This window comes from Lonchura striata, chromosome 4, assembly GCF_046129695.1.
Source record: "Lonchura striata isolate bLonStr1 chromosome 4, bLonStr1.mat, whole genome shotgun sequence".
Taxonomy (NCBI): Eukaryota; Metazoa; Chordata; class Aves; order Passeriformes; family Estrildidae; genus Lonchura; species Lonchura striata.
Genome location: NC_134606.1, coordinates 69,562,784 through 69,584,546, shown reverse-complemented (window position 1 = coordinate 69,584,546; position 21,763 = coordinate 69,562,784). Strand labels below are relative to the sequence as shown.

At 42.5% G+C, this 21,763-nt stretch overlaps 1 protein-coding gene across 1 annotated transcript; it reads right to left on the bottom strand.

The window, feature by feature from the left end:
* Positions 1-664: 664 nt before the first annotated feature.
* ANXA5 (annexin A5) lies at positions 665-20,080 on the bottom strand. Its single transcript, XM_021554917.2, has 13 exons — positions 20,021-20,080; positions 19,808-19,850; positions 13,253-13,337; positions 12,140-12,234; positions 11,641-11,754; positions 9,296-9,386; positions 8,302-8,381; positions 7,837-7,893; positions 5,316-5,409; positions 4,845-4,940; positions 4,334-4,392; positions 2,234-2,356; positions 665-1,195 (listed from the first exon to the last, which is right to left on the bottom strand). The coding sequence occupies exons 2-13, from the start codon at positions 19,814-19,816 to the stop codon at positions 1,133-1,135; spliced, it is 966 nt and encodes a 321-aa protein (XP_021410592.1). The 5' UTR covers positions 19,817-19,850; positions 20,021-20,080; the 3' UTR covers positions 665-1,132.
* Between the last annotated feature and the right edge of the window lie 1,683 nt (positions 20,081-21,763).

Here is a 21,763-nt window from a genome sequence, read left to right as displayed (position 1 = left end):
GAATCAGTTTCAGAAGGACTATTAAAGGTGCTATTTCTGCAGCTGATGTATGTGACTGACTGATAAGCCAAGTTTAGAGCCATGGTGTTCAGACCTTACCAAGGCATGAAAGAGAAGCCTCTTTATTCTCCTTCACACACATCAATTTGATTTTCAGAGCCAGTCATAAATGCTGAACCAAAGCAGAGAATTCAAGGCAGCCCACAAAACAGGCTGGTGCTTCTCTCACCCTTCACTCTGCTCCCTGATAACCTGAAGGGAGGGGTGCTTCAACTATCCTCTTTTCTCATAAAATCCCTGAAGAATAGATCCCATCTCTTCTTCACCTGCTTCCATCCCAGACAACCTTGACTGGCCCTAAAGTGCAGCACATCTGCTCTACTTTGGCCTTGCACAGCAACTCTCCTTCCTTCCCAGCTCCAGCTTTAGAAGAGGATAAAAACACAAAGCAGCACAAAGTGAGAATGAAATGCCCAGCAAGCACCAATATTTTGGTTTTCCAACTGTAGTGAGCAATGGCATCACCACAACATCCATATCCTAGGCTAGACATGAATATGGAAAGCTTCAAAGCACCAATAATACCAACAGTCTGAGACAATGAAATTATATGAAAGGGAAAATATATTAAAAACATTAAATTAGATTAAATACCACATACAACTGTGATAAGAGGGGAAAAATTTATTGGTCCTTTAGATTTCCAATGATTGCTTGTAATATGTTCAGCAAATTCATTCCAATATTACATACAAAGGATTTCCTTGCTTGCCATGTTAGAACTAGCTTAATACTCAGTGGAAATGAAAGGAATAAAAAGCAATTTTGTATTTATTGTGAAATACATTATTATTTTTTCCTATTTCAGCAAAACACCTGTTAAGAACTGGGTTCTGTGCTCAGCACCCACTTTCCATGAAGGTGACTCCCACAGATCACAGAAGGCACTTGAAATTCCTGGAAGCTGGGACTTGGGGAAGAGGAGGGATAACAATAAGCTCCTTTTTACTAAGTGCAATCCTAGTATAAATTCAAGCAGCCACAAAGCATTAAGATACAAAACCTCAGGCAGACATGCTAATGAAGGGCTGCAAAGCTGGAGTAACAAGGAGAGCTGCATGTCCCCTGCCCATCAGTCATCGTCTCCGCCACAGAGGAGCAGTAGCGCTTTCCTGTAGTCCCCAGACGTGTCTTTCTGTCAATGCAGAACAGCAGCACCATGAGTCACCAGAGTGGTTGCCAACGAGGGCCCCAGCACATTACACATTCATCCCACCCACAGGAAATCCACAAGGATGACTCTCTGCTCAGGAATGACACAAGGAAATTCTCTGCCTCTTACATGAGAGCTGTATTTACACAGACTGCCAGAGACAAAAAACCTTCAAAAGCTTTACTAGAAAACAGAGCTGCCCGTTGCACATTTAACACATTTGTCTGCAGGGGGAAGTCCAAAGGAGGAGCCCAAAGAACATCAAAAGCAACATACGGGCAAAGTGCACCCGCCTAGAAAGGTGCCAGCTCTGCTCCCTGTAATCAATGGGAAGCTCTGATACGAAATCCATATGGGCCTGACAGGCAATGCCAAAAAGAAACTCCACTCAGGGACCATAATGCCAAGAATGACCATAGAAAAAAATCATAAAAAGCAGGACTTTTAATATAAAACAAGAGAAAAAAATAAAAGCCTTTTGGCTTAACTTTGCAGCAACAGCTGGCTCCGGATTTCTTGCTGGTTCCTTCCCTTCCTGCTCCTTCCCATCCACTCAAAGGAAAGTATGACTCAGAGTGGTTCCACAGTGAAACCCTTTTCACTTAGAAAAGTTGCAAAGGGTTCCACACCACAACCCAAGATCTAAACTTCAACATCATGCTAATTCAGACTCCCAACCCCAGCATTATTTCTCTGGAGCCAGCACCCCCTCTGAAGCACTGCACAATAAGGAACCCAGACAAGAACAAGGAAATGATGCAGTAGCTAAATATGGTGTATGAGTAATTGCAATTTCAGAAAGCCACATCATCTGCCCTAGTGAACACTGGAAGGAAACTTTTTTCCATAGGATGTTTCCCCTACTTCAATAATACCATGTCAAAACTGCAGAGGAACTCAATCTCAGAGCCCAGGTCACCCAGCTCTACCCACACCCACCCTCTGCCAAGAAAAACAACAGTGAAAACAGTGACATCTCAATCACCCCTGCCTTCCCTGAGGCCAGAACAGTAATTTTACCTGAATCGTTTGATACAATGATTTCGCAAAATTCTTTCTGAATTCTCGTCTAATATCCAGCAGATCAATTTCACTTCTTGAAACCATGACTCTGATCAGGGTGTCATCATCAGTGCCAGCCCCCTAAAGAGAAAAGATCAAATAACTTTCAAATATGAGCCAGTTCTGTACAGATGCTGCAACAAAGCGTGAAATACAAAAAAACTATGGAACAAGATGAAAGCAACAAGTGGCATCTCAAACCACTCCTGAATTACAGTTCAGCTCCAAAACAGAATATTCAGGACAGTATCATGAGACATTCACACTGAAATGTGGAGAACAGAGGAGCTCTGATCCCTGGACCTCTATCAAGTGCCAGATGCTTAGGCCTCTTATTTAATGTTTCATCTCAGGCTTCAACTGTGAATGCCCACATAAATTTAAAAGATCCCAGTTCCAAGCTCACACAGAAGCACAGCTGCCCACCACAATCATGTGTAAATCCCCGCTGCAGTGCACCCTGAGGCTGCAGAACTGCAGTCAGTTCTGGAACTGGGCACCTCAATTCCAGCAGTGACCAGTACAAAGCAACATCATACAGCAGGACACAGGCAGAGCAACTAATCCCATGAACTCTCCAGCTGTTCATTATGGGAGCAAAGCTTCACAAACCTTTTCCAACCACACAAGCATGCCACACTCTGTCATCTTCAGTGCTTGAAGCATTTCACCTTCCTGTGCAGACCAAGGCCCTGACCCCTCTGCTCAGACAAAGCAGACTCCACACAAGCTGAAGCTGTACAAACTTTGACGTGCTAACCTGCAGATGCACCTCAGGGAAGGACTTGGCAGAGCTCCCACGGTCATCTTCAGCCTAATGTCCAGGGACACTCAATCCTTCTGGGTGCAATATTCTTGGATTACACCTAAAAATGCCCTAAAGCTGCTCAAAAGTTATGCCACAAGCCCAGTGTTTTCTGAGGAATAAAAGCCAAGTTCTGCCCTACCTATAATAATGAAAGCAAACTCTGTTCAGTGCAGAACCTTGTTATGCCAAACTGATAAATTGTGGAAGTACAAACTCCTCTGTCAAAGTAATAATTGACAAAAAGCTTTCTCATCTGAAGTGTTGAATGATTTTTATTTACAGTAAAAAAAAAAATTGGGAATCTCACCAGCACACATTGGTCAGTCTCCTCACAACAGAAGTGTATAAGAATCTAAAGCCCACAGGAAAATTGCATGTTTTAAAAAATAAAAGTCCTCCTCAGACAGCTCAGCCTACTGATACAATATTTTGTATTTTTCACCTGAACCTTATTCTACACAGTATCTACAGAAGCAGTACAGTACTTCTAAAAATTAAACTATCATTTTGTTTCTCATTACTAACTCTCAAGCTGCCACCTCATCTTCTGACAAACACACTTCAGAGCTCTCCAGCAAGGGGAAGGCAGGAATTCCTCAGGGAAGCTGATAACTTGCCTGGAAACAACAGACTACTTGCCTCTGGTTCAATTAATATTACCCACTGGGAGTTAAAAATTACAGTTTTCCCTGCTCATCTCTTCCCATCCAAGAGAAGGTGAAGCAAACAGAAACATGGATGCACTGCTAATGCAATTCCCATGAGTAATCTTTTGCAGCTGTTTAAACCTTTCTTTTCTCTGCTTCCTTTTGCTTCTCAAAGAAGGATGGATAGTAACCAAAATGTGTTTCCAAAGCTACCTAATGCCCTCCATCTGCAACTACTCACATCCAAATCAAAGAGCACTAATTTGCACAATCTACAGTCTTCCCTTCCTCAGTACATTCACCACCTAAAGACACGAGTTTCATCAGCTGGGAAGCACCCAATGAATACTGTCATTTTCCAGTGTAGCAGCACCAAATCAAAAAACAGCTGATGAGACTAAAATGTCTGTGGTGTGACAAACCCACAATGAACTCCAAGGAAACTACAAATTGTTTGCATCCTCTCCCAGCCCTGCACTCCCTGAACCTTTTGTAGATACTTAGTGATACTGTCAGCATTTACAGTGACAGAAGAGCAAGCTAAAGGGAAAGGAATTGTATCTGGAGAAGATGGAAAGTGACCCAGGGAAAACATTTACATACCTTCATGGAATAATACAGGGTCTCAGCAAAATAGGCAGGCACACTTCGGATGCATTTCACTGGAAAATAATTCAAATGATTGAATTATTGACTGCTATTAAATAAAGGGCCATCTCTGATTGCCAAGATGAGGTGTGTGTCACTGTGTTATTCTCTCCAGTGGTGTAATCTGGGCTGTTCCTCTGCTACAACTCTTTGGGTTCTGGGATTTAGAATAAGCATTTATTTCTGATAGTAGAGAGACTTTACTAGTCAAACTCTCCAACACTGTCCTAGATAAGCTGACAGGAATACAGGTGAAGACAGAGCTCAGTCTCAGCTCTGGCAGAGGTGCACATGACCAAAAAGAATGCAGTTCACCACTTCTTCTCCAGACACAAAAATAGATCCCAGGTGATTACCTTCCTAAAGGAACCCTGTTTTCACACCAGCCTCTGTGACAACTGTAATTTCAGGAGGCCTGGGAGTAAGCAAAGGCAGCCTAGTGCTAGACACATAAGGACTCAATTACCCACTGCCAGAAGTAGCTTCTCCAAATCACCAGAGGTCTCCCGGTCAATGGTCTCTTCAATCTGGAAGCCAGAAATTGTCATGTACTTGTCAAACACTGCAAAACAAAGTGTGCTCCATCAGGGAATGCCCAACATTCCTGCCAGTGCCCCTCAGTTCAGGACAATGCCACCTGTGTGTCATTATCCACAGGTCAGGTGATATTGGCCACTCACTGCCTTGTTCTGAGCACCAATTTCCCATCAGATGCCCCTTGTACAACCCTTCTCTGCACCTGGAAGGAACAGCTCCATGCATTATTCCCAATGGCCCAACCAGATTGGTAAAAGAGACTTCTGGATGGGCAAGGAGCAGGTGAAAAGGTATTGTCCCTCTATCATCAACTCAAAGTAGGCACCTTGATATGGGCTTAGCTTTTCCAGGCTGGATTTCAGGCACAAGCTCTCAGCCCCTCATTAACCACACTACCTACCCCTCCTCAAGTGAGAAACACTGCGGGTTCCCAAGATAGTGATGAACTTTTCTTCATCTGTTCCCCACTTCAGCTCCCCAGCTCTGAACAAAACCTGTTATGAATTCAAGAGAACAAAACATCAGCATTTGTTTTGTGTCCATGCATCCTGTTGAAAAGTTCTATTTGTCTCACTCTAAGGAGCAATAAATTTACTAACAAGCTATAGCTGGAGGGGAAAAATGAAATTAAATTGCCAAGTACTGAATCTCAGAAATAAATTAAAAAAATCTGACATTTACTTGTGACAGCATTTCCATGAGTAATGCAACTTCAGGCCCAGAAACTGACTGTGCATAGTCCTCTTCATACGGACTGAAGTTTGCTGAAACTGTGATAATACAGCAGATAACATTTATTCACATAACTGCCTTTTCTGCCCTTTTTTTCTCTTCCCTTTTTCAAACAGAGCAGCAGAACTTTGGTACATGATGGCTCTTCAACAGCAGAACCACGCCAACTTGGCTCAGGAGGAAGTTTTTCAAGAAGGAGGGGAAAATGGATCTAGAATCTCTCAGAAAGAGGATTTGTAGGCTGATAAATTCTTAGCGGCTTGAAACCAGATTTTAGCCACGGTTTTAGCACATTCATGGCTTTTCAGGCAAGTCTGTATGTGATGCAGACAAACACCTGGGTACATTTTCAGCACCAGGAAAGTAAAGCACTTTAAAATGTTGGAATGAGAAGAGACAACAGAAAACAAGAAAGAACAAGAAATTTGGAAAAAGTCCCGACAGTTGGGAAACTTTGCCTTTTTCCTAACTGTGTGCTAAGCACTCTGTAATGAAAAAGGTTGTACATATTGTAGTATATATGATATTTTCAATATTAATGGTATAGAATGAAAAAAAGTTGGAGAGGAAAAAGCTCAAGGCACTCACTGCCAGGATATTACAAATAACATATGCTAAGCCCTCCAAATGAATACCAGCACTCTCCATCCCGTAGCAAATGAGAAGTCCCCAGTACAGCATTTAGAAAAATACCAGCAAAAGATTGATTTAGAGACACTAGAAGTTGCAAATAGAACTTTATGTCAGCTTTAAGTGTGTATCTGCCTGACACTGGGCAATACACAAAATATACCTCAATGTATGACTTTCAAGAAATGATATCCACAAAATCTTTTCCAAAAAGTCAGACTTTCTCCTTCAGACATTCTCAGAAAAGTCCCAAAATTGCTTTAAATTAATATTTAGTAATCATAGACACAAAAAATTGAAAAATCACCACTGAGGAAAAAGTTTGCCTTCTAATGTATCAAGTCCTTTCCAGAATATATGACTCAAGAAAAACACTGGGAAGCCAAAAATACTCCTAACATCTGCACAGTCATGTACCTCAGTTCTGGCCATCTGTACATGGAAATAGCAATTAGAAAATAACTGAATCTGTTCCAACTGTGTTGGGTGGTGAATGGAAAGTCTATTGACTGAAGGTCTCAGCCCAAGTTAAATGTATGCAGCAAGCCACAGAGACTGTTTGGAAAACCAGGACCTTTTCAAGAGCTGGGTTTGGTGCCTCCTAAGTTTAGCTGCTCATTTAAACTCAATTAAAAGGGCTAAAGAAATCTATCTAGCTACCAGGGCCAGTGCTTCACGTCTTTCCTCAATAACACAGGGCCAGCTAAAAGCAAGACTGAAAACTTCATGGAACAGTCTAGATCAAGATTCAAACATTTGTCCCTCTAATTTTCCAGCTGTAATTGTCCCCGGAAGTTAACTTTAACAGCAGAACAACAATGCTTTCTGAATTTAAGTGACAAAGGATAGGTCTGTGCCAGTAAAATGTAATTTGCCACTCTGTTGCTCCATCTGGCTGTGCTATCAGAAGAATGCTTTATTGATCTGATAGTATGGGTTTACTCTGCATCACCTTGAACAATCCCTGTATTTCTTTCATCTCAGCAGACAATTTATGAGAGAAAAATGTCTTATGCAGAGTTGTTGAAATAGCTAAGAAGAAACATGTACTAAATGAGTTGTAACCAAATCACTGCAATAGTGACCATCATTCCAACAAAGCAAATGACACCCAGCAAGAAACTGTCAAGGACACTGATTAATTGCTGGAATTCCTTTCAATCCAGAGCACAGGGCTAGGGAGCAGTCATGGACAAGGGATTAAATTCAGAGAGAAGTCCAGGTCAGGTATTAAGCAATGAACGGTTAACATCTGAGTTTTTCCAGCAGTGCTCATCAAACCTCAGCCTCTCTTCCAATGATCTACTCGCTGTTTTATTCAGGTCCCTCATTAAGTAATAAGCAAAACTGAAACATCAAAGTGCAGTAAGTTTTGATCACAGTATTTCAGGTTTTGACACTTCTTTTGTCCAGAATATGTAAAAAAAAAGCACAAGAAAACATGTAAAAAAAACCCACAGAGAACCTTTACTATCACTCTTTCACATTTGAATTCCAGCTGCTTGCCATCTTTAGAGGTAACTCATAGAATTACCCCAAACCCTCAGTCAGTGACCCACCTGAGCATCCTGCTCAACAAGAGCCTCATCAACTCCAGCATCAGGATCTCTGTTTGCCTAAACAGAAATTCAGAAGTTGTTAAACTGAATAATTAGAAGTCAAAAAGCATTTCTCTGTTATATTGAGCCTGTAAGTTACTGTAACAAGTCATCCCTAATGCATCTTCTCCAAAACCATCTTGTTTTTCCCTTTTGCTTGCATGTGTCTGTATGAAGTAAGGGTCCTCTTCCCCTTTTGCCCTCAAAACCCTACACAGCAGCACCAGCTACACCCATGGGCATCACAGAAGTGTTTTGCTTCAGTAATATAGAAATTACTCTGAAGAGAGCCCAAGGCTGACCCTGCACACCAGAGGAAATGCCTCAGCTCCAGAGCCAGTCCTGCCTAGCACTGGGCCCAGCTTAGTACGCAGGAAGTGGTAAGTGCACCTAGCAGTGAAAGTCAACCCACAACAGGACACCAACCTGCAGCAGCACCACCAGCAGCCTCTGGAAATGGCCTGATGTTTCTCCTGTGATCTTATCCTCCAGGTCAGCTTCATACTCTGCAAAAGAGCAACATCCACTCACCACCTTGCAGGCTCCCTCACTATTTCAAGGGGAGAGCAAGGAAAGGCAAAAAGTCCATTTGACTCACAATTTGTAGACTCATCTTTAACACTCAGGACATATTCTGCTTTTACTTACAATATAACACTACTCTAAAAATGGAAAATAGAGCACCTCACACCTCATGTCAGGAACAGACTACAGTATTTTGAAGTACAAGGTGACATGCATGGATTCAGCTCCTTAAGGAACTAAAGAGGACACAGACATCAAGTCATGCTAAAATATGGCAGCCGCAATGTACAAAAACCAAGAGCCCAGAAAAGTCTGCTACTAATAAACTTCACTCCAGAGGCTCTGTGTTTGGGCTCAAAATTTATTAAAATGTGAGAATTTCTTGTGTGGCAGGAATCTGCACAGAGCTAAAAGACATCTGTTGAATTTAACATTGCCCTGAAAAACAAGCCCACAATCACAGGGTAAAAGCATCTACCCTTGTGAACGGCCAAAAGCTGCACCTGCTTTAGCATAAGTGCACTTGAACACAACATAGAGCAGAAGGAAAAAAAAAGTCACTTTTTTTTATGATATAAGTTTTATTTCAAATTACTGAAAATTGCCTTTCAGTCAAAAAGTTGAAAACAATGGGTGCAGGAAATACATACTTTTGAAAGAATTCTAACTATAAAGCATGAAGCACCACAATCTGTACAATAAGCCTGAAATAAAAACTATTTCAATTTCCAATTCAAATTCTAGTTCCTTTCAATATGAAGTTCTGCAACACAGCAGAAAGAATTCCCTCTTATTGGACACATCCATCACTTCAGAGATAGACCTTATTTGAAAGATGAGCTAAAATCATATAAAAGGAACTGAACAGAGACCCTTATTTTATACAGAAAATTACCTTGCTGATATACTTGTTTAATATTCTGCACTTCTGCAGGTGTTCTGGAGGCAAGAATTTCAGTCAACACTTTCTCATTGGTTCCTGCTCCCTGCAGGGGTGCAAGTATGAATCAGTTGATGGAATAACAAAAGGAAAACAAGAAATCCCTTTGACAGTCAAAACCAAGCATAAATTTATACATTTGGATCAAATAAACAGAAAATATTTTCTTCTTTCTGATATACTGTGGGGGTTTTGAAGATAATCTGGGAGAAATTATCTTGATTGTTTTCAAAACCAGCCCAACAATTCATAGAAGTCCAGTGCTGCAGGATTCAGAGGGGCCCTTCCACACTCAAGCACAGCCAGGTGTGCCTCAGTTCTTTGCTATTATGACCAAGGACATCAAGAGAAGTGAATGGAGTAAGCTTGCATCTTAGCTCCAATTCATTCAGTGTCTGTGACCAGCCAGGACATAGATAAGCACAGAGCCACCCAGCACAGATCTGCAGCCTGCTATGAACTGTGCTGTTAAACAAGCCCCTTCTTCCACTGCAAACACACTTTACAACAGAATTGCTAACCCATATAGTTCCAGCAATCCTGCAGTTCCCAACAAACACTCTTCCACTTTTACAAGGACAGAATTTACAAAAGCCAGGCCAATATCTTGTTTCCACAAGTCTAAGCCCTTGTTTGCAGGAATAATCCACTGCTCTTTACACATAGAAAGGAGCCATTTCACAAAAGCAACACTGAAATGCAATACTGAGCATTTTTTGCTTCAGCATGTTATTTACAACCTTTCCTGCAAGGAAAATATTGAATACTAATCACATACAAAGATATGCAACTGCACACAAAGCTATCCAGAATACAAACCTGCCAGGTTACAGGCAATCATTTCCAAAATGCAGATTGTTTCATGAACATGCCTACTCAACGAGGGATGCGGGCACAGTTAAACTCACTCTAATCCAAGTAGCAGCAGTGAAAATGGATGGGACAGGCTTCAGCACAGAGTTAGTGCTCTTAGCTGAGTTACCTTGCAGTGCAATCCCTACCATCACATCTGCTTTACTGCTACTCCCCTTGGCTGAACTGCAGCCAGTACTGACATCCGTTCCTGTGCAAACACATTCTCTGCATTTCCATGGTCTTGGGTTTAACATCTTTTTTTTTAGTGACAAGAACAAAACCACTCTTGTTTTCACTATCTCTACTTTCCTACCTACACCCATCTGTTCTGTCATTTCCCTGTCAGTCTTTGACTCCTAAATCAATAAGAGGAGCTTGGGAATACAATTTTTAAATTCATCAACAAGGCCTTTATCAGTTTCTCTGTCAGGTACCACCATCCCTTCCCCCAGTGCACACAAAAGCATTACAGAAAACCTCCAGGAACAAAGTTTCTGTCACCTATTTGCTGGGTCACAGGTGCATGAGCACTTGCTTGCACAGTTGACTAAAGCCTACATATTAACCAGCTGCTCATCCAGGATCTTGGGAGTTTGCATGGAAGTGTCATTCCACAAAGTACTACCTCACACTAGAGTCAAGTTCAGTGTCCTCTATTTTGATCAATACTGTAAATAGTCCAGGGACATCCAAGTCCCAAAATTCCACAGGTGTGACAGAGGCAGGAAAAAAGAGCACATGGAAGAGGCACTGAAATTTCTACACATCCACATTGTAAATTATTTGCTTACCTGGCCTGCTCAGAAAGGCACTAAACGCACTCACAAAAGAAAAAATTCAGAAGGGTAACACTGACAGGCCCATCAATTATTCCCTCTGTGTTACTGAAGGCAGTTTTTTAGAGATCATTCTACAGACAATACCTGCTCATAACTTTGGTGGACACCAGTTTACACAAGCTCATCAATTTTGGACTTGCACTGCAATCCATCAGGGTAACACACTCTGTAGCTTAAATAACAGTCAAGAAGAAACAAAGAGCTCTACACTTCTGTTAAATGCTCTTAACTAATTTTTATACAGCTGCATAGCTATAAAACCTTGTCTACTCACAGCAGAAAAATCAAGAGCCCTCTGGACTTCAGCACTGCACTTGAACAGCAAAAAATATGAACAGCAACTGCACATCTACACACTGTATTTAAACCAGAAGGAACAATTCTTATGCTGTGTAGATTTCTAAACTGTCTCTGAGTTATTAGAGTGAAAAACCCCCAGGCAAAACCATGGCACTGGCAGTGGTCAGCATAACTTGGCTAATTTTTGGTTTTTTAAGCCTACTTCTATTAGCACTCCCTTTAGCAACAGAAGTTCATTCCTAAACAAAAAAATCAACCAAAAGCACCAATCATTTCATGTAACACATGAATTCTGCCTCCTCTTACCTTGATGGCATGCTTCAGTGCATGAGCATCAAAAATATACGCTGGTCTCATCAGAGACACCATCAAGGTTTCAAACTTGCCAGTAAGTTCTGATTTCAGGTCATCCACAAGATCCTAGTGCAGAACAAACAGTGCTGTGATGAACAAGGACTAAGCATTTTAAGAGGCACATGAGCCTGCAAGCTGAAAGGCCCTGGTGACACAGCAAAAAGACAAGGAACACCTCTCTTTTTCTTATAATTGGTACCTCAGCTGAAGCAAATAAGGCAGGACAAAAGGATGAACAGGCATTTTGAAAACCTGAAATGCATTGTGGTTTGGTTTTTTTGGTTTTTTTTTAGGATAAAGCAGGGTGGAGGAGAGGGGGAGACAGAGGCAAAAGTATATTTTCTTGCAAGGAATGTTTTACAGGCAATATGGTCAATGTGCCTCATAGTTTAAAGTAATTCTTCTAAGCCAGAACCAGCTCATTTCCAGAGGTATTTTTTCTTCTTCTTACCCTGCCAAATAAGGTTTTAAAGGCAGAAGCTATTTCTTGACGCTGAGCATTGTTTCTGGTGGTGAGGATCGTCAGCACAGTTTCTTCATCAGTCCCTGAAGTTTAGAAAGAATGAGTTACAAACACTCTGAAAAACAAACTACAGTGGCACAAACTCAAAAGGCAGTGAAAGATGCTTTGACAACAACAATCTACTGGCAAACAGCAGAAACATTTAGAATAACAATTGTCAGCATACCCCAAGCTGAGCCACCAAGTTTGGTACAAAAACATGACTGGAAGACTAACATGCTGTTTGTTCTCCATCTGATCCAGACTCTGCTCCAAGCACCAGCTATAACATTTAGTCAGTCTGTTTTCGTAGATAGAACTTGCCTTTGGGATCACCAACAAACTGCCAACTCCCAGTACAACTCAGTCCAGCAATCCAAAACACCCCAGAGGGCAGCAGCATTGAGCTATTACCCATTTTATATACAAACTTTGCAAGGTAGATCCTCCTAACACAGCATCTTCCCAGCCCTAGTGAGCATGCCTGTAGGCTGAGGTGTATCACACATCCCTCCTTCCCTTTCTTCTGCTTCCTTCCACTTCAGAGAAAGCAGAAAATGGGGGTTTGTTCTCCCAGGAAATTCTGGGGCAGAAAGGCCCAGTGTGGGTTCACAGACCACTTAATCTGCATTCACACTGTGGGCTCGCATTCTCCCTGCCCCAGTAACTGCACTGTGCTCACACATTTCCAGGCCCAGGAGGCTGCTGCGTGTTTCCATGCAGAGTTCCCACTATGCTGCTGTCCATAGCTGTCCCTGTAAATCCAGAGCTACTGCCCTGTAAAACCTTAGTGTGTCCAGAACAGCGTGTGGAACACCCATTTCTTAATGGGGAATGTGTAAACCTCTTCTTTTTTCCCTCATGCTAACCCAAAAATAAACATCCTTGAGAGCTGCACAGTCACAACCAGGACATGCCCAGACCAGTGCAGTCCTGAGGCTCTCATTCTATGGCTTGTAGACACATGCTCTAGTCTCATCAACTGGGACAAAAAAGTTAGTAAGAAAGGATATTTGCAAAGGAGGAAGAGCCTTTTTCTTGTAAAATAAAAATTATCCTTACCCAATCCCTTCATGGCCTTACGAAGGGCTTCTGCATCAGCTCTGGCATCAAAAGGAGCGAAGGCTGTCACGGTGCCTCTCATGTACTGAGGGAGAGAAGGAAAAAGCCATGAAATAGAACATTGCATCTTTCAGTTCATAAACGAGCTCAAGCTAAACTTGAATTCACGATCCAAAAGCTGACTGTATTTCTCTTCAATTATCTGGTTAAAGAGTAGTCTGTGGGTGTTTAAACACAGCTCACTCCAGAGGCACTACTATGGCTTCCCTTAGCAGTGCAGCTAAATTTGGGTGTATTTATGTACCAATTCTGCAAACTACTATTATCTCCAACACTGAAACCTGAATGCAGGGAAATGACTAAGAAGTTATCATTTGCTAAAGTAATTTGAAAAATTAATTGCACAGATCATGTATGCTAGGCAAATGGCACAAAGACACACTATGGAAATAAGAACTCCTCAAGAAAACCCTACTGGAACTCTCAAGCAGTATCACACCAATTTTTTCCACTACCCTGCAAATGAAATCCACTGAACTCTACAATGGCTTTCAACTTTTCATCGTAGTTCTTTTGACATGAGCAACTTCCTAAAAAGTGATTCAGCTACATTAGTTTCCAGCTTAAAAAAAAAAAACAAAAAAAAACAAAAAAACAGTTCAAACATAAGGGCAAGAGATCAGTTTCTCCAAAAAAACAAAAATAATTCCACTAAGTTTCCATGGAACATGGCTCTTGAGGGAATTTCTCTTTGGATTAAACACAAAAGGCCATTCATCATCTCTGTGGAAATGTTTTGCCTTTATTTAAACAGGATACGTCAAGAACCTATATGTGTTTGGCACAGTAGTTAATTTGTTAACTATGGAAGTGGCCGAAAGGGGAAACAGTTAGGTTTGGGGAACAAGAAGGTGTTTCCAACAGCTGAAGAGGGGAAATTTCCTGTAAGCACTGTCATAAAAATAGCAATCAGAACAGGCAGGGCATTTTCCACTCTCAAGAAACAGCACAATAGCAAGTGCCAAGACACCTACTGAGATTGGCACCAGATTACTCCAGAGGCAGCACAGCCACCTGGCCTTCCCTGGAGTTAGGAATTTCAGCCACTCCAGTCTCCAGTCAATGCACTCAGAGACAGGTCAGCCAGAAGGGCAGGGAGAAAAGAGCAGTAACCAGAAACTGCCCCAGGGCTCCCGTGTGCTCCTGCCAGCAGAGACTCCCCACGGCTCCCACTGCGGCAGCAGCAGCCAGGAGTCAGCTTCACTTCTCATGTATTCAGACAGATCAGAACAAAAGCGTCAGAGTGTTAAATGGCAACAACAAATTTATTTTTGGGAGATGGCTTCCAATAGCCAGGATAACTCAGAGGCATGACAATCCCACTGAAACACTCTGCTTGTCCCATAATAAGCCATTTTTTCAGGTAGTACTTAGAATGTATTTATTGTCATCTTCCTAGCTAATTCCAGAGGTTACCATGAAAATCTCAAGGATTTGGGACTCACTTTTGTGAACTGAATTTAATTTAGTAAAACAGATAAAGATTGCAAAGTCTTTACCGCCTCTTCCCTTACTATCACTCCGGACAGAGTGGGGTTATTTATTTTATTTTTGCTCCATATCATCTCAGATAATTACTATTACAGAAGTACCACAATTCTCCTTTGGAAATGACCAATGTCAACAAATCTCAGCAGAAGCAGATATTGATATTTTGCTTTCTTTTGCTTATCTTGTTATAAGCAGAATTCCCCTTCACAATTCCTAAGTCTTGTGATAACAGCCCAACATTCCTGTGTGGCTGTTATAGACAAAGTATGAACACTAAATGCCACATGAAATCTCTCTGCACGGCCCTTCTCATTTTTGTTAACTGACAGGAATCCTTCAAAACTCTCTTTTCCAAAGCACTGCACAGAAAGTCCGAACATGCAGTAAGCTTGATGAGCAGTTCCTGAAAATCTCCTGGTGCAGCTGAAGCCCAAAAGACTTTTCCTGAAGTCTGAGCACCATTTGCATTCCAGACATTCCCTTGTGGCACACAGCACTCCCCACCTGCCACGGATCACCCTCCACCAGAACCTGAGCCACACCTACCTTTAGGAGCCACATGTGGGCAGATGTGACACTCCCAATACTTGACCCAATACTGGGAAAGGCTGAAGCCATCCTTAACTTCACATCAGGACCCAACTCAACCTAGTGCTTTTTAGAGTACTGCAGTGGGCCCTGACAATTGGGGTCCAGCAGGGAATACTCAGGCACACTGTGTTCAACAACCACAACTCCATCTAAAACACTCCACTATTCACAAGTGCCCTTTTAGTTATTCCAGTTCAGATTTCTCTTTTGTGAAATACACAGACAAGAGCAGAAAGCTCTGCAGCAGTAAGGTACTCTCAGTCCATAGAGGGAAGGGCTGTCTCTCCCGTCCCAAACAAGGCACATTTTGGCCACAAAGAGAGGGCAGCACTGCTTCTGAACCACCATCACAGCCTGACCCAAACTTGCTGTCACAGCAAATCTGAAAACAAGCTATGAACCAAACTTCATTATTTGTTTACTTCTATGAAAAGATAACTTATCTTTAGTATTACTAGAAACATTCCTTGTTTTTCAAGTAAGCACATACACAGGAGCACTACAGCCTCATAGGTCCATTTCTCTTTGGATAGGAAGCTCTCCATCCAGTACCAGCCAAAGCACATCAATGAAAAAAACAAACAGTCTTTGATATAAATCCTCTTGCAATCAGGAGTTATCCTTTACTCAATCACCACAGCTTACACCAGGCAGTAAAGAGAAGCACAACACAAAAAGCCTCAACACAAAGTGTATCACAAGATTGTAACACCCCAAACCTACACACATTTTCTGTCTACATTCCCCAGTACAGTGATTGCTGTTAAGGAGTCATGTGTACTGCAAATTTGTGATCACACACTAGAAATAAACATCAGCTTTCATTTTCTCCCGACACTTTCCAATGAGACACAATTAAACTCCTAGAAGCACAAAATTAGCATGAAAAGGCAAAGAGAAAAAAAATAAGACTACAAAGCAAGAGATAATATTGCTTTAGAATTTATGCCCCTCCAAATGAGGGAATTCACATTATCTGGTATTTTGGTCCAATTTTATGCTAGCAAAGGTTTCCAGAAGAAGATAAAACCTCAGGTGAAATGTTTCTAACTAACACTTCGAAGTGAACGTCTCCCAAGAGGCAATTTAGCATCACAAACTAATAGTGCCACATATCCTGGCAACAGTAACAATAGCCACATAACAAGGTTCCTTTTTATTTTCCTCACCAAGACACAAAATATTTCCTGCCCAAAGCCCCTGTGTTTAGCCACTGCTACATGCAGACCATACTTGAACTGACTGAGACTCCTTCCCCACTACCATGGCTCTGTACCACACACAGTAACTTGTTCTGCTGGAGTTCCACAGATGAAGAGCCACTCCCTTTCTCTGCAGCAACAGAAACAGTGTCCCAAAAACTTGCTGCTTCAAAAACCTGGTATTTAATGTAAAAAAGTGCTGTGAGACTTTTTGTTTTTTCTTTTTTTTTTTTTAAGCAGCCATTTGTTTACAAGATGGCACAAGAAAACTGTGGAGTGGTAAGATTGGAAATGGAGAATAATTACCAGCAAAGAGAGAAAGTATGCTATTTCCAGCAGAGGATAGCCCAGAAGGTCATGTGCTAGAATAAATGATAGATTGTTCTAAGATGTCTTATACAAGACCCATCTTGCAGATAAACACAACACAGTGTTCACTGCTGACTTGAAAGCCTTCAGAGCCATTGGAGCCCACACAGAGATGCCAGTTCAAACTGTGCTCTAAACCCAACATGACACAAGAAATATGCAATTACTTCCTGATATTTCAAGGGCAGTACAGTGCAAATGACAGTGTGAGTGGATGGGTGCAGGTGCAGAGCTGATGCAAATGCAAAACTAAAAAGACATGTCTGTAAAACACCTTGCCACGTTTAACAGTGCTTCATATCATCTGCTTAAACAGGAGGAGTAAACTCAGGTCAGCAGACTACTCACATCTGCCCCACTAATTTTAAACTCTTGAGAAAAAACAATTACACAACATCTGTGGTGAACTCTGAGTCAGTACACTACAGAGATATCAAAGACAGGGAGGAGGGATGGGAAAAAAAAGGAAGAGAGGGGGTGGGAAAGAAGCAGAGCAAGCAGCAGCCACATAGGAACCAGCGTAGAGACATTTGAGAAACCCATCCTTCACAGGTAACCTCAACAGAGCCAGAGGGGGCCGCTCAGAGCCCAGCGCTGAAGGAGTGTTTGGAATGTGTGAGAGTCTTCTGGAGCACTATGGAATTGGCAATACTATCCCAGTGCTCCAAGTCACATGTGCACATTGGCAGAACAGGAACTCCAGATATAGTGCAGAGCGGCCACACCTTCAGCAGCAGCAAGCAATCCCTTCCTGGCAGTTTACAAATGGACACACCAAATACTCCTAAAGTTTTACTCAGGAAAAAAATTGGGAGTAGCAGACCAAAACAGATCAGTCCACAGCACCTGCTGCTTTCTTCCCAGAATTCTGAGCCAGCAAGCACAGGGCAGCAGTTTCCAGCCTGTTTCCTGAGCAGGAGGAGGTGATGCCCTGTGCATTGCTGCAGCAACAAAGACCACTGCACACACAGCTGGGAGAGAAAGGGCAGCTTGTCAGGGCAGCAGTGTTCCCTCAAAGAAAGCGATAAACACAAGCCGGGAGAGACCAGCCTGTGCAGCACATGCTGTAGTTTTCCTACAAAATGAATGAACCTTTCTATTCTGGACAGAGAACTCAAAGTTCCCCAGGCCTTTGGGCAAGGGATAAAAAAAGACTTCACAGAACTGGGCAAGGACAGGTACTTCAGTGATCAAGCCTCCAAATATAACTTACCTTCTTCAAAGGTTTTATTCTTCAGTGATGTACCTAGGCTAAATTGAACTCCAGTACACTGTGCAGGGCAGCCTTTGTGAACTCCACAGCTTTAGCTGTACACAAGGAGTTTCTGTCAATTGACAGCATTTTGTGGGCATTTTCACTCTTACCTCCATTTCATAATGCAATATATAGAACAGACAGCTGTCATGAGAAGTAAAGCTTCTTCAACTTTGCTTTTTTTATTTTCATAAAATGAGTTACAGGCGACAATACTTGAACACTATTGGTCTTTTGTGGCTGCCTAACTGCACAGGAAAAGAATACCACTTACATGGAAATCAGCCCTCTGAATGTGGAAATAGGAGAACAAGGCTTCCCTAACAAAAACCCTCACTGTTCCAATGACTTCCATCTGCCAACACCCACCACCGATAAAAAGCCACCCCCAAGTGTCACCTTCGGCAGTAGAAAATTTACTACCTGAAGCCAGGAGTAGCTGGTTAGCACTAGTGAGGAATGGAACATTGCTGTTAAGAAGACAAATTAAAGTTTGTCTCTGTGGGACAGACAAGAATATTGTAAATTTCCATGTTTTTTACTAAAAAGAAGTTAACGTTAAGCCTATAAGCAATGCTATACACACCGTAATAAAAGGCTTATTGTCCAAGTATATCCCTCTGGGCAGGTGTCCTGCATTGGCATGGGTAAGGGCTCATGTTCTCCTAACATGCATCCTACAATCCAGGCCTGATGTTTAGAGAAAGAAAAATCCCTTATTTGTCACTCAAAAGAACCCCCCCCCAAAAAAAAAAAAAAAAAAAAAAACCAAAAAAAAATTTTAAAAAATTAAAAAATGCTGTTTAAATTTTTTTCTTTAAAAGAAGTTCCCTTGCTTTTATAACTAAATCCAGACATAATATGAGTAAATATTCACAAGGGTATTAAAACTACTAATCACTCCACTCAAGTGCAATTATTCTGACCTTTGTGAATGCTACTACAGACTGTGATCACTTTCACTTCCTACAGCAGTACAAACCCCATAAAGCCATTACAACCCCCTACAAATGAGCCATTAAACTCCTATTTTACTTTTCAGAGTGTATGCATGTGATGCAGCTATAGAAACAAATGCTGGAGTCCATCCCATTTTCCACACCTTCGTCCAGGCTCAAACCACAACAAGCAAAGGGCTGAAAAAGAAAGTCCTCAAACGAAAATCTGCACCATAGCTCCAAGGCTCCCCGAAAAACTCGTGTTAGCTGTAGGAAAACTGGGGATGGAAATATCGAGCCCCGAGCTGCCACTAGGCACTGCCACGGCGATATTTTTTTCTCCTTCCTTTCAGTGGAAGGAGCCTCCACCCACACGCAATATAAACACAGGGTACCGAAAACTTGGCCAAATTAGTGCAATCTTGTGGAAAAAAGAAAAGAAAAAAGTTGTGACTGACGTGTCCCTCACATGATCCCCGTCCTCCTCACGTCCGTGTCCGCCCGGGCTTGTGGGTGGGCTGGTTTAGGGTAGCCCTTAAAGAATCGGTGAGGAGTGAAAACAAGGAGAGGGATAATACGAGGATGTCCCCGGGAGAGGCCGGGCACGGGCCGTCGGGCCGTGTCTTCCCGGAGCCGCCGCCTTCCTCACCTTCGCCATCTCTGGGATCCTCCGGGTGGGGTCGAGTCCGACTCTGCAAAGAGAGATGCGACAGTGAGGGACAGCGAGGAGCACAAAGTGAGGGACAGCGAGGAGCACAAAGTGAGGGACAGCGAGGAGCACAAAGTGAGGGACAGCGAGGAGCACAAAGTGAGGGACAGCGAGGAGCACAAAGTGACAGCGCCCGCCAGCCCCGGCTCTCACCTCCCGCCGCGCTGCCCTGAGCCACCGGGAGCACCGAGCGAGGCACGGGGCGAGGCAGGAGCGAAGAGGGAGGAGGTCCCGCTGCGGCCCCGCCGCTCTTGCCTCAGCCGGGGGCCGGGCCAGCCCCACCCTGGGCGGGCAGCGAGCCTCGGCCGCCTCCCGGGGCCATCTGCAGGCCAGGCGCCGCCGGCAGCGGCCCGGCTTTCTTCTCCATCCCTGCCCTGCCCTGCAAGGGTGGCATTAGTGCTTTGTGTCTCAGCGATCGTTAACTTTTTGAAAGAAAAATTACATCTGCCGATAGACAGCCTCCAGCGGGTGCTCAAGCACCCTCAGGATGAAGTCTGTATAAAATCGGTTCCCATGAATCTGAAGGGGATCCTATCCCAGCACTGAAGGGCAAGTCTGAACTGAATTTGGTAAAAAGCAGACATTTCATCAGCTAACCTAGTATGGCTTCCAAGTAAGCCAAGTTAGCACAACAAGCACAGTACTGAACAGAATGTTAGGGCTGTAGTTCTTGACTATCAGAAATGGCAAGGATTTCAGGGGATGACACTTTTTTACTTCATGTCTTTCAGCAGGACCATCTCCCTGGCCCAGGAATAGGGAAGATATATCCAGGTTAGGAGAGCGAGGAGAATGCAGTCTGTGGAGCTACTCAAGGAGCTGCTCCATCTAAGCTGCAGACAGACTCACTCCCTCAGCCACACAGCCTTGAGTCAGAAGAAAGGAGGAAAAGTGACTGCAATGCAAATGGAATTCACTGCCTCTGCCAAAATAAAACATGAACATAATCCCGCTGTGTGAGCACTTTAACATGCAACAGTCACTTCTGTCTGAAAGTAAGTTGCATTTACCTCACAAACAGCAAGAGAAACATAGCTCATGATGTAAATTTAAATATTTAGTCCAGCATTTCTTGTTGCCCCTGCAGCGCACATACAGTTCAGCAAAAACATGGGATCCACCCATCTGGCTTCCTCTGCTGGACCAAGGAACAAACTGTTTGCTAAAATGTCCTTATTTACTTATCCAACTCTGATTTGAATCTAATCCATTGAAGTGGTATTCCACACACGCCCAAAGGTGCATGAAGGTAATAGAGAGCTGCTCATAGCATGTATGTGGAAATGCACATATGATTAGATGTACAACCACAATATTAAAGAAAACATTATAGAGTATTTTTTTAAAAAAGAGCAGTTGATATTCAAATTGGTTACTTCTAACTTAGGCACAACATTGCTTAGACATCTACCCCTTTCTGCAAAATTAAGTATTTTTTCCTTACACATCATGCCCAAAAGAGACACAAGCCACCCTAGATCATGCTTCAAGCTGTACCATCAAGAGAGTGCAGACATAAGGAAATGCAGTGGAAACTAAATCCACTTTGTTTAACACACTCCAAACTTCTTTCAATCAGAATGAGGCACATGAACACTGCAGTAAAGGCTCCTCAAGTGCCACATGGAGGTCAAACCTCATTAGTGAATCAGAAATGTTATATAGAAAAAATTATTGGGTGATGTGGAAATTTTAAGAAAACTGTATCAGTATCATGTGAACATATAATGAGACTCTAGGAACTAATAAATTTGTCATCATCACTTTGAAATATGTTAATAGAATCTCTACTACAGTAACTATTGCACAAAGTAAGCTACTTTCCTTGACACAAAAATATTTACTAAACTTGACAAATAAAACAAACACTTGCATAACTTGAAAAAATGTGTCTGA